Source organism: Lampris incognitus, chromosome 2 (assembly GCF_029633865.1).
Source record: "Lampris incognitus isolate fLamInc1 chromosome 2, fLamInc1.hap2, whole genome shotgun sequence".
Lineage (NCBI taxonomy): Eukaryota > Metazoa > Chordata > Actinopteri > Lampriformes > Lampridae > Lampris > Lampris incognitus.
The window spans coordinates 90,985,239-90,999,256 of NC_079212.1; the positions used below are offsets into that span (position 1 = coordinate 90,985,239).

Genomic DNA, 14,018 nt, shown 5'->3' on the forward strand with positions numbered 1-14,018 from the left:
CCTTTGGAAACCTCTTCTTTGGTGTAAAGTCTATAGCATGACCTGTGGTAGTGCCCTTCAGCTGCTACAAGGTCTCTACTCACAATGGCAAGGATTCTGCTGTCCCTTTTCTTTGTGGCTGCACTCCTGATCTTTGCATCAGCTCGCAGTTCTCGACACTGCACCAGTACTTCTCTCGTATTCTGTCTCTTGGAATATTTGCTGTTTTTCTGACAAAATATGCACTCTGCATCATAAGTCCTAGATGTACTTGGAGCATGTCGAGCTACTCTCTTAGATTGTTTTTCTTCAGCAGAGACACAACTTGTCTTTTCTTTTGCAAGGGGGCCATCAAGAATTTGCTTCATAGTGAAGACACTGCGACACTTTCTGTGGTAGTAGATTGCTGGAATCTGTCCCTCAGGAATGTCTTTTGCCAGTTTCAAAACTGGTGCATGATTTTGTATCTGAGCTGCCCTGAGCAGAGTTCTCCATGAGTCGACACTTTGTAGTGAAACCAGCTTATCTGTATCATCAGAACAGTGAATAATGCACTCCACCCGTGGGCGCTTTGGTATTGGGTAAAAACTTGCTTGTTCACCAGTGGCCATATTCAGTCAGTTTTCACCTGCCACATACAAACAAATACATGTAACTTAAGTGTATGAACACTACTAAAACAAAGTTTACTTTGCTTCACCAGCGTCATATTACCATTATTTATCTTACATAGCCACAAATAGATACATTACCTAGTTGCTATGCAACAGCTGTATTTTGTCCACATGAGGCCGCTAAAATCAACACAAGATGAAAGTTCCTCGTAGCCACTTTAACTAATCATATTAACATATACATTAAAAGAACATGCTAACATTATGGGAAATTAGCTTACAATCTTCTCCAGAGTGAGACAAGAAGATAGATACCAGTTTCCTCTATATGTGTTTAGTAGAAAGATATCTGGCTGCACGTTAGCCTAGCTTAGCACAATGAATGGAAGTACACAGTACTGGTTATCCTTGGTTGTTGGCCAACTAAGAACTGTCCCAGAGTTTAAGCTAGGCTAATCAGTACCAGGGGTGTTGAAATGCTATATTTGTAAAAATCTGGGCCAATACACAATCGTGAGAGGCACAGAAACAGGTTTCCTGAAAGAAAAATGAAATAGCTGCTCATTTGGAAAGGTTATCATGTATTATTTTACTTCTGTTAGTGTACCAAATAAAATGGCACCAGTGAAGTTGTGTCACCTTGGGTGATATCGATATCTGGTCTGACCCATGGACTAACTGGCTTTGGTCTAGTTAGTTTCTTAGTAATAATGCCCTTCTAATTTAAGGTTCACAATCACCTCACACAATGAAATAGTATGGGTATATTATACATTTCCTGAATCTTTACAGTCCTGTGAGTATTCCAGTTTTTGTGTTTTGTGTCCCTGATATTCCTAGATGCCACAGGGCTAAAAGAAAGTATATAGTTTAGGCGAACATTGCAGAAAGATGTGTGTTATTGACGGGTTGAGGAGCTCAAGTGACCTCTATATTTGTGAGAAATATCCACAACAGGGCTTGAATGAAAGCTAAGAAGGTCCCCTTTAAAATGATACCAAAGACAATATTATAGAACATTGAAAAATGTCCTGACCATGAGGCTAAACCAGGATATGCACCAGCGTCTAAAATGCAATTTACTTTAGGGGGTGGTTAGCTTCATGAGCTGATAACTGTGATACAGCTGCCACTCAGGAATGGTTATCATACCAAAATATCATCTACAGACATGGATCCTTTCAAAAATTATAAGTAAGTTTTGCCACCTTGAGTGTACCGAAATAGGAAATTTTGGGCTCTGGCCCATGGACTAAGAAGTGTCATACCACATGAATATCATATGAGCCTTTAAAGGATCATTCCGATTTTTTACGACCTGGGTCTTGTTTTGTAGTTTTTGCCATTGTGCATATCATCATATGTTATCATTTTACTCACCGGCTTCATTTTGCAGCTCTTGGGCAGGGAACCACCGCTGGAAACAGCTTAAAAAAGGTGTCTTACGGGGGGGCCGTGGAATATAATCCTTAAACCTGTGTCCTCTCAACAAGAAAACCCCCAAATTAGAACAAAAAACAGCCCTGTTGCCTCAGTAAGACTTCGTACATGATTTCCAAGGCTCAGCGTTTTCAGTTTTTATTTTTCAAAGCCATCCAGCATGCCGAATTTCGCCACAAGAGGGCACTGTTACATAACCTCACACGAACAGGAACAACTTTTGGATCCGTGGAAACATAAAAATCTGGGTATTTTTTGGTAAAAATCGGTAAAAACTGAAAACGCTGAGCCTTGATGACTTCCCATTCTCCATGACTTCTCACTTGCACTGGCAAGCTGGCTTATCGATGATTAGTACTACCTACGTTAAGTGTTGGCTGGTCATTCCTGCTAGTTGTATCAGAAAGTAGCTCAGTATTGCGATCGACCATTGTTGATAATATTGGACGTGTCCGGTAATACGTTTTTTCATTCACACTTCCAAATACTTTGTTTAGATAATTAAGGTAAATTGGACTTCTTGAGGGCGGCACTGTGGCGCAGTGGTTAGCGCGGTCACCTCACAGAAAGAAAGTCCTGGTTCAAGCCCCGGGGTCGTCCCGGGTTGTCCTCTGTGTGGAGTTTGCATGTTCTCCCCATGTCTCCGTGGATTTCCTCCGGGTGCTGCGGTTTCCTCCCACAGTCCAAAGACATGTAGGTCAGGTGAATCGGCCCTGCTAAATTGTCCCGAGGTGTGTGTGTGTGTGAGTGAGTGTGATGGCCTGGCGGCCCGTCCAGGGTGTCTCCCCGCTCTCCGCCGAGTGACTGCTGGGCTAGGCTCCAGCATCCCCGCGACCCTGAGAGCAGGATAAGCCGTTTGGATAGTGGATGGATGGACTCCTTGAAACATGTCTGACAATCGTATTCCATTGTTAAGCTGTGTCCCGCGGTGGTCCCATGTCTGAGATGTCCACAGCGAGGTCAGTGAGTAAACTGATATCGTATTGTGGCAGAAACTATGAAAATAAGACCCCAGATTGTAAAAAGCCGGAATCATCCTTTAATAATTTTTCCAGCCTTAAACAATACGCAGCAAGCGGTGGCGGGTCTTTCGGATGATTCAGGTATGCTTTGCCCTTGGGAGATGAAGTAATAGAGCGAGAGAGAACGGCAGATCAGCATGAGACTTAAAGTGGACGGGAAAACCTCTTGGCCATAAACACAGCAGGTGAGGAGGCAGAAACCCGTCTCTCTGGAGTTTATCCCATCGTGGCTCTGAGGGTCCCAGTAAACTAACTAATGACACGGATTAACACGGGATCTCAGGGGGATGCCATTGTAAAAGATGAGGGATGAGTTTATCCTCACAGGGACACTCTCACATCTACCTGAGAAACCTTTTTTTGTTGTTGCTTCCAGTAATCTAACCCGAAATAAGGGATTTTCCAGAAATCAAATGGGGATTTTGTTTTCATCAACTGAGGTTATTTCAGGCTGTCCCCTTATGAAGTGTCTACTTTATGTATTTGTTCTGCACCTCTGGGGCATTTTTTTTCCCCCATCACAATGGGATGTTTACTCTGAAAACCGCATGGAGTTTAGACCAGTGGTAGACTTCGGCTTTTACTTATGATTCCTTACAAAACTAAAACGGCAGTCGAAACACTCGGCAAGTCCACCCGTCATGTGACGGGAGCGGCATCTCAGCGTGTCATTTCCTTGGTAAGGGACTTGTTAATCAACAAAGGGGTAAATGACCCGTCAACCCCATTTTATCAGTGGGCGTCAGACTTCATTTTTTCGGTCCCTGTCTTGGCCACAGTAGATTTTATCTACCAGTGTTATCGATCAGTGAAGCATGATGTCCCTCCCGTGCATCAATCACCAGACGGGCATCAGCTCCCCGAAACGTCTCAGTTCTCAGTTGGGTTTGTGGACTTTGAGATTGCCATTCAGGGTAAGGATGGGGGGGGGGGGTGCTGACTGCTTTTTTCTCTGCCCTTTAATTTCCTGTTGTCTGGGGCTGAGCCCGTGAACAGCAAGGTTCCTCCTCCATAGGTGAAACCATCAACCAGAGGTTTTATTTAGCTTCAGCACACTCACATTGTCCTTCGCCGTAAACACGGACTCGCCTAGCATGTAAGAACCGACTAGCTTTGAAATAACCCCAAAGTCGGGGCGCCCCGGTGGCTCCACCTGGTAAAGGGGTATCACATAAGGCTGAGTCCTTATCACAGCGGCCTGGGTTCGAAACCGGCCCTGGCCCTGGCCCTTTGCTGCATGTCCTCTCCCGTCTCTCCCCCCTGCCTTGCCTGTCTCTCGCTACCATCGCTATCAAATACAGGAGGAAAATGCAATAAATAAATAAATAATCAAAATTGTGTCTCAGCACAATTTTTGGAGGGGGATCCCCCCTCCTTTCTCCCCAATTTTACCCAGCCAATTACCCCACTCTTCCGAGCTGTCCTGGTTGTTGCTCCACCCCCTCTGCTGATCCGGGGAGGGCTGCAGACTACCACATGCCTCCTCCGATACATGTGGAGTCGCCAGCCGCTTCTTTTCACCTGACAGTGAGGAGTTTCACCAGAGGGACGTAGTGTGTGGGAGGATCACGCTATCCCCCGCCCCCCCGAACAGGTGCCCCGACTGACCAGAGGAGCCCCCAGTGCAGCAACCGGGACACATACCCACATCTGGCTTTCCACCACCTGCAGACACGGCCGATTGTATCTGTAGGGACGCCCGACCAAGCCGGAGGTAGCACGGGGGATTTGAACCACCGATCCCCGTGTTGGTAGGCTACGGAATAGACCGCTACACTACCCGGATGCCCATAACGCTTTCTTCTCTTCTTGCTGCTGCTTCTTACTACTACTTGCAGTCTTATTGGGCTGCCCTTTTTGTATAGTCTGTCTTAATTTGGACAGTACAAAAACAGATAGGGCTACAAACGTGAGGGCATCGCAAGAATGCTGAAAAATTTACACAATGGCATTTATGTTTCTAAGTGTCACACAACTGCAGCATGTACTTGTTTACATGTGCACATATGCATGTGCATATTTCAAATCGTTCTTGGGCAGACATCAATATATTTCAATAGCCATACATATGCGTGTATTGGATGACCCAATACCAGGTATAGAAGGTTACTGCCTCTCCTGCCTGCAGGATGATTTAATATTGGAGTTCTATGATGAGGCAGCTGATATGCAATTAATCTGTGTACTGGAAAAAGGTCATATTGACTCTCTGTCAGGCCTGTTTGCTACAGGTTCCTACCTGGAAGGTCAGCGATCTTAAAATGGCTGATCTGGGCGTCCGGGTAGCGTAGCGGTCTATTCTGTTGCCTACCAACACGGGGATCACCGGTTTGAATCCCCATGTTACCTCCGGCTTAGTCATACCTGCACACACAATTGGCCATGTCTGTGGATGGGAAGCTGGGTATGTGTCCTGGTCACTACACTAGCACCTCCTCTGGTCGGTCGGGGCGCCTGTTTGGGGGGGAAGGGGCACTGGGGGGAATAGCGTGATCCTCCCACGCACTACGTCCCTCTGGTGAAACTCCTCACTGTCAGGTAAAATGCGGATGGCGACTCCACATGTATTTGGCCAAGTACAATTGGGTATTTGGCCAAGTACAATTGGGGAGAAAAAGGGGGGGGGGTCCAAAAGGGAAAAAAATGGCTGATGTGTACACTTACTTCCTTCTTTTAAGTAGAGATGTTACCTCTGAGACTTAATTTTGTCTGTCTACACTTTGTCCAGTTCAATATATAAAGTTGTAACCTTCCGGTTGATGTATTTGGGTCCCTTTTGTGCCTATTATCTTTCTACCTTGGTAAAAATCTCTGCCTCATATCTCAGAGACAGACCTGGCCCATGGATTATGAACGTCCTTGGGTGCCTTCACTGTCGCTGAATAATGCAGTATGCATACAGTACAGTCAAATTGATCTGTGGTTAAAGCCAGGATCGGGTCCAGCTCGTTTCCTCTTCTCCGTAGCCTATGTCCTGCCGTAGAAGCAGAACTTGCTCCTTGAAGGGAGATCGTGTAGCTCGTGGTGGGAGGCAAACAGAATGTTATTTTATTTGATCCTCCTGTGTTTTTTTGCACTACATTAGCAGTTGTCTTTCTCAGTATTTTCTTTATATTTACTGAATTTTGGGCCTGAAAAAAATCTGGTAAAGTGGATATAAGTTATTCAATTCGTTACAGTGGCGCTGTGGTTAGCACGGTCGCCTCACGGCAAGAAGGACCTGGGTTCGAGCCCCGGGGTTGTCCAGCCTTGGGGGTCGTCCCGGGTCGTCCTTCGAGTGGTGTTGACATGTTCTCCCCATGCCTGCGTGGGTTTCCTCCGGGTGCTGCAGTTTCCTCCCACAGTCCAAAGACATGGAGGTCAGGTGAATCAGCTGTACTAAACTGTCCCTAGGTGTGAATGTGTGTTTGTGTGTGTCAGCCCTGTGATGGCCTGGCGGCCTGTCCAGGGTGTCTCCCCGCCTGCCACCCAATGACTGCTGGGATAGGCTCTAGCATCCCCGCGACCTTGACAGCAGGATAAGCGGTTTGGATAATGGATGGATGGGTGGATGTTCTTCTGGCAGGTCACTTCAACTCAGAGGTCAAGAGGATTGTTCAATTGCCATACTGAATAAGCAGAATATCCTAAATAAAAAGTCAAACTCCTGTATTAATGCATGCGTGGTGTGACAAGCCGTCGTCGCAGTGACTTGACTTAAATGTCTCAAGGACTGATGGTCATAGGTGTCTCAATAGTTCCAAGCCTGGAGATTTTCCTGTGTTATACATCTCTTGCATACAGCAGTTTATCAGTCTGTACCCCCAGGTGACCAGTTACAGAACTGCATTGCTGACGTAGTACCATGAGTTGAATGAGAGGCAAGAAGACTACTGACAAGGGCAAGACTGACATTTAGTTGCCTGGTTGTTATTCCCAGTATACCACTAATACTATGTTGACTGTTATAGTCAGAATAAAAGAGATATAGAGGATCTGGGAAATGAGTTGAAGAGACATTTACTGCTTCACTCGAGATGTGAGGCATTTTTTACATCAGTAAGGCAGTTTTTCTCTCATTCATTCACCGCCTTCTACTCGGTTATAGCCACTGTAAAACCTTTTACTTGGCCTGGTATGCAGTGTCATTGATTTGATGTCAGTGAGATATTTAAATAAAATCTGAAAGTCAGATGTTAATTTTTTTTTTAAATAGAATGTTGATGGCATCTAGTAACATTTGACATGCATGTTTAATCAAGCAATGTGGAGATTATGCAAAGAAGGTTCTCTGTTTTTCCACTTGCCGATAAATCCTTAAAGTTTATATTGTGTAGAGTTTAGATAAACAAAACCTAAACAAAATAATTGCAATAGCTTTGTTGCATAATAAAACAGAAAAAGTAGAAGGAGCTGACTGATGTGTAAATGTATGTAAACCTTGAATCTTGCGTCCCGTCTGGGTGTAATCCTCCCCCCGACCACAATGGCAGTGTGGCGCTGTTTGTCCGGTCGCAGACAGACAGATTGTTTCCATTTTAGTTAGTTAGATCAGTGGTTCTCAACCTTTTTGGGGTCCTGGACCCCCTGCGTATTTTTGATCTACCCTGAGGACCCCTCCACCTGATCTTGGGGGAGGGGGGTTTCAATTTGATAGAAACAGTAGAAACTGCATTTTAAATTGCATTATAGCATTTATTCACTCTTTGGGGCAAAAATAAGAGCTTTCAGTTGTAACTTAGATATAGTTAACAAAACAGAATTCTTAAGCAGTAACTTTCAGATATATGTAACAAAACAGAATATGTATTCAGTAACTTTCAGATATATGTAACAACAGAATTTTTATGCAGTAACTTTTAACAATGCAAACGGGAGCGAGATCTCTTATTAAAATACAATAAATTACACTTTTGAAACAGATGTAATTAGAGAAAAAAGTCCTGTTACCCTTTATAGTTTAGGTAGATAAAGGTCTCAGTCACATTTGAGTAAAATAATCCTATTTCTATAAATGTCATAGGATCTTTTTTTTAAAGATATTTTATTTTCACGGACCCCTTGCAATTACACCACGGACCACTATGGGCCCGCGGACCCCCGGTTGAGAAACACTGAGTTAGATGGTAAAATTGAATTGCATATGATGTATGCTACAAGTGTATTTCTCCTGGGAATTCATATTATTTTTTTTCCACATCAGATTCGTGTCAGAAAGGCTTGGGCAGGAGTCTGTTTGACTTGCTCTAATGGGGGTACCAAGAGCAAATAATAAGTTGTCAATATGGAAAGCAGAGTGAGACACACCTCATTGATTCCATTTTATGGTCTGGTAATGACCCTGGTTAATTTGTATGCTTTTCACGTATCCAAGATTGTACTCAACTTGTCTGTCCTTTCACACCCAGTAGAAAATGCAGGATAATTAAGTGTTTAGTGACAATGAGCTAACATAGTAAGTTGAGTTTCAGATCAAATGTGCAAATTTTAAGCGAATTTCCAAAAAGTGGGCAAAAATACAAATCATCCAGTTTCCGTCAATGATTGTTGTGCAAGCATTCTAGATAAGGCACAACAAGATTAGATCATCAAAAGAGCGTCAGCCAAACTAAATGGAGAGAGATGCCATGTGGAATGACTGGCTGTTGTCAGGGTGGTCATAACCGCTCTTTATTAAGTGTACATCACGCTCCCATGCAGCCCAGAGACAGCCTAGAGGGTGTGCAATGGCTTTTTTATATAGTGCTGAAATGATTATTGCACAGCGAAGTTCACCATATGTCTGGGATTACCAACAAACCAAGCATTGCCGAGAGGAATTTCACTACCAGCTTTGGATAACAGATGATGCTTTACATCATCATTTGAAAAATGTGTTTCCGTCACCCTTTATCGCATTTTCTCTGTCGATATGCCAACTTTTCCACCTCAGCCAAGCGATAAAGCTTTTCTGCAATATTTTGGTGTTTTGGTTTTTGTTTTTGTTTTCTAATTCCTTGCATTCAGTTCAGGTTTTCTTAGGCCCAAATTCCAAATATGCATGAAAACAGGTGGATGGAAACCCACTTCTATAGGGCCCTTTATGGACACGCAATGCTGTTATTGCCAACAGGACCACTCTGTCTTTTAAGAGGATCTTGCACCTGTGGCTATACATTATAATAAATAAATCGATGGTTTAGTGGTTAGCACTGTTGCCTCACAGCAGGAAGGTCCTGGGTTCGAACCCCAGGCTGTCCCAGGTCCTTTCTGTGTGCAGTTTGCATGTTCTCCCCGTGTCTGCGTGGGTTTCCCTCCGGGTGCTCCGGTTTCTTCCCGCCATCAGAAAGACATGCATGTTAGGGTTTTGTAAGATTTTGCAATTTGTGGGGATCATCAGATGAGCACTTTGCATCATACATGCAAACGTTATATTAAGTTTCCATCTTCTGTTTATTCCAGGCAGCAGTCATCCAAAGCAAATTTTGAGTCGCCTCCAGTGTCTCCAGTGAGTTGGGTCTCGGAAGTCAGACGCAGGACTCCGAGAGACGGCTCCATTCTCAGTCACTTTTTCCAAGGTGGCCCCAAAAAATCTCCCACCCAAGACACCCAGCGGGTCGGGTTACTCGCTACAAGTGTTGCTCAGGGGGAAATGCAGACAGCTCGCACCCACGCTACAAATGATGTCGACCTACACTCACCGACTGCGCCACCTCTGCTGGGCGTTAAAGAGGAGCCCGTGGAGGAGGAGGTGGTCATGGACCTGGCATCAGTTAAGGCTGAAGAGATGGATGATTCATTCTCAGCACAGCAACCATCCAAGTCTGACTCTCCGTTACCATCAGCAGATATTAAGCCAGTGAGCAAAGGTTAATGTTTTTTTTTTGCCTCTGAGCACACAGCCTACCAAATGATTTCCACCAAAAACAAACAACTTCAGCGGGTAGTTAAATGCCACATATCTATCATAAACAAAATGTGGTTAAAATGCATGTCAGTATTTTTCCCCCATTCATATAATGTGTGTGTTCGCTTCAGCGAGAACACTTTCAACGCTTGACTTCATCAGCATTCTTCCTTGTACTGTTTTTATGGACGTTACGGACTTACGCAGTTGAACCTGTGAATAATAATTCGGTCTTTGAAATGTTCAACTTTTATTTAAATCCTGCTTCTCTTTGTCTTTTGAGATATTTAACTTTTTTTTTGCAAAACAAAAAAATCTCCGTCGAAATGATCTATGGAACGGTTTGAATCTAAACCAAAGAGGACTGATAATCTCATAATTCACTTTGGGCTCGCCGGAGACTTGACACTGAACAGCCGAAGCAACTATTGTAATTTTATTCAGAGAATGCGGCCTTTTCTAACTGATTTAGTTCATTATTTAATACTTGTGAATCATAGAGGAGGTAATTTATACAAATAAGTAATGCAGTCTCTTCAGCTACTTGGAATTTCTTTTTGAATATTATCACTTCATTCATTATAATTGTACAATCAAAACTACATTCAGGTGGTGTCCGGGTGGCGTGGCGTGGCGGTCTATTCCATTGCCTACCAACACGGGGATCGCGGGATCGAATCCCCGTGTTACCTCCGGCTTGGTTAGGCGTCCCTACAGACACAATTGGCCGTGTCTGCGGGTGGGAAGCAGGATGTGGGTATGTGTCCTGGTCGCTGCACTGGCACCTCTTCTGGTTGGTCAGGGCGCCTGTTTGGGGGGAGGGGGGACCAGGGGGAGTAGCGTGATCCTCCCACGCGCTACGTCCCCCTGGTGAAACTCCTCACTGTCAGGTGAAAAGAAGCGGCCGGCGACTCCACATGTATGGGAGGAGACATGTGGTAGTCTGCAGCCCTCCCCGGATCAGCAGAGGGGGTGGAGCAGCAACCGGGACGGCTCGGAAGAGTGGGGCAATTGGCCGGATACAATTACAATTACTTTATTCATGAGAGGTACAGTTAATGGAGCGTTTGTGGGTGCAGCATTGACAGCCATTCACAGCAGCAACACACTGTTTAAGGAGCAGTTTTGAGGTTGTCCAATATTATCTCCTGTGTCTACTTGTGTTTCTTGTTGCAGTTGAGTGTCCCGTGTGTTCTGTGGGCGTGTCTCAACAGTTCATCAATAAGCACCTTGACATTTGTCTGACCAGGGGTGAGAAGAAGGAAAGCTTGAGAAGGTACTCAGTAGCTACTCGTTTCCAGGCACTTCCCTCCTGCTCTGTATTTCCCTACAATGCTTTTTTTTCAAGCTCAGAAACCGTTTTTATTTATTTATTTATTTTAGTCGCTGTCTTTATGGCCAAAGCCCTGCTTGTTTTCACATCCTGCCGGGTTGTAAACTGGGTTCACCTTGCAGTCCAGTTGTAAATCAGGCTATGATTTGATGACAAGATTGAAAGCCGGCACGGCTCTGCCCCCCAGGATCAGGGTAAAACCCCTGCTCTGTAAAGAGGCAGAGCAGGACCGAAATCAAGCCAACCCACTGACTTACCGATGGGCTGACAAGCTCTTTGTTGGTCACCGTGATTTTTCATAGACGTTAAATCATTCAGTGATGATATTAGATTGCCTACCAAACACGGGGATCGACGGTTTGAATCCCCGTGTTACCTCCGGCTTGGTCAGGCGTCCCTACAGACACAATTGGCTGTGTCTGCAGGTGAGAAGCCTGGATGTGGGTATGTGTCCTGGTCGCTGCGCTAGCGCCTCCTCTGGTTGTCAGGTGAAAAGAAGCGGCTGGTGACTCCACATGTATCGGAGGAGGCATGTGGTAGTCTGCAGCCCTCCCTGGATCGGCAAAGGGGGTGGAGCAGTGACCCGGATGGCTCGAAAGAGTGGGGGAATTGGCTGGATATAATTTGGGGGAATAAGAGGGGAGAAAAAAAAGTCTTGGGGTTTGAATGCTACTTCAATGCAGTACACATTTTCTGATCATGAAGTGTAACCAAAACAATATTTTACAATTGTCTAACCTTTATATTATTCTTATTACCCGGAATATAAAGCCTACATAGTTGAGACGGTATATATACTCTATAGCTAGTTTGATTGTCCCTTGTGTCTTCATTTAATAATGTCATTAAAGCTACAATCCTGAAGAACTTCATTTTTGTTGAACTAAGTGACACCTCTTACCCAGGGCCTACATGTAAGAAGGTCCTGGGTTCAAGCCCCGGGGTTGTCCAACCTTGGGGGTCATCCCGGGTTGCCCTCTGTGTGGAGTTTGCATGTTCTCCCCGTGTCTGTGTGGGTTTCCTCTGGGTGCTCCGGTTTCTTCCCACAGTCCAAAGACATGTAGGTCAAGTGAATCAGCCGTACTAAATTGCCCCTAGGTGTGTGTGTGTGTGTGTGTGTGTGTGTCGGCCCTGTGATGGCCTGGCGACCTGTCCAGGGTGTCTCCCTGCCTGCTGCCCAGTGACTGCTGGGAGAGGCTCCACTATCCCCGCGACCCTGAGAGCAGAATAAGCGGTTGGGATAATGGATGGATGGATGGATGAGTGACACCTGCAGTGATACTGGTGATTGCATGGGGAGTTGACCACTTGAGATCCCAGAGATCCATTTGGATAAAACAGTTGTCAGTGTTGTTCTGTAAGTACCCTTCCAGTTGTTGAGCAGGTAACATTTATGAGCCTAGCTTTTAGCTTTTTACGATATTAGTAAAGCTTATCCACAAGCTCGGTCTGTCATATGTGCTTGTTGGTCACAACAACATTGTCAGACTTCCTTTTAAATTCCTCTTAACCTTGCCTTTTAAACCTGCCTTGTATTCTTCCACGGTTGGCTGCTGTGGTGCAAATGGCAAACCACTGAGCACAGCGTCATTTTATTTCAAGGAAACTTCTACCTAACGGTAACGATGAAAATGAGCACCCAAAGCATTCACAATGTGAATATGTGTGGATGGCTAAAATCTTCATCTTAAATACTCCAGTGAGTATCCAAAAATGATCACAAGTCCTCAGGATTATGGTTTTAAATCATTTGACCTCATCTCTGTGAGAAGGCTGAATGCATCCTGTGGCAACTTGTCCTGCTAATTATCGGCTGTATTTGCTAAGAGCACGCCATCCTTGATCTATGAAGTCGTAATGATGGATTGCACAGCATCTCTGCTTTCTTAAGTACCCGTAACCTAATACATTTCACCGTTTTACATGGATAGGAACATGTGCTTAACCTCTCACCATGTGGTTAGAGTGTGCTTCAGAGACAGTTGCACTGCAACACATCCACATGGTGTCTTGTATTTCCATCCTGAACCATAACTGGGGAGGAAAAGCAGCCTCATTGGGCATCGTTAAGTGATGTTTAAGTCCTCATTTGAATCGGCTAGTGTGCTTCTTTTTTGCAGCCCTACAGGAGGTAAAAGGTGTCCCATGGGGAAGCTAGTGTACACCCTGCTGAGCCTACCGGAGCTGAAGAGAAAGCTGAAGGAGTGCCACCTTTCCATACAGGGGACCAGAGACCAGCTGACCAAAAGGCACCAGGAGTTTGTGCTTTCATATAATGCCCAGTGTGATTCACTGAACCCCAAATCAGGTGAGAGACACACAGCAGCGTTCACACCTGGCATTAAAATGTGTCCTGAGTCATCCTGAGGGATCCGATCACAAGTGAACAACTCTACATCAGGAATCAGGAACACTTTGTCATTTCACTTAATGCGCTTGTGTGCATGAAATGAAACGAAACAGCATTTTCCCCAGCCCACAGCAGTACAACACAAAGACACAAACACACCCAAAAACTACAAGGACACACACATCCAAACTAACACATATCTCCAAACTAAACAAAAAATGACTGTCCAAGGGAAGGATGGTTGACTGTCGGAACCGCCGGTCTGCATGGGCTAGCAGTTAGCTTAACCCACCTGTCAGACTGCCCTCGGTGTTTCCTCCTTGGGTGCAGCTCCCAGGGGCCGTGGTCCCTGGGCCCACAGGACGAGGCAGACCAAGCTCTCCCAGCCGATCCAGCGCCAGCTCCCCCCAGCCAG

General features: G+C 45.1%; 1 protein-coding gene across 2 annotated transcripts in view; it reads left to right on the forward strand.

Annotated features, from left to right (window-relative positions):
• rad18 (RAD18 E3 ubiquitin protein ligase) overlaps window positions 1-14,018 on the forward strand; it is a 93,726-nt gene that overhangs the window by 14,996 nt on the left and 64,712 nt on the right. For both annotated transcript variants that reach the window (XM_056274893.1, XM_056274894.1), the window contains exons 5-7: window positions 9,476-9,882; window positions 11,097-11,196; window positions 13,374-13,561. In XM_056274893.1, the coding sequence (XP_056130868.1) occupies window positions 9,476-9,882; window positions 11,097-11,196; window positions 13,374-13,561 (695 nt within the window). The remainder of the gene's footprint in view (window positions 1-9,475; window positions 9,883-11,096; window positions 11,197-13,373; window positions 13,562-14,018) is intronic.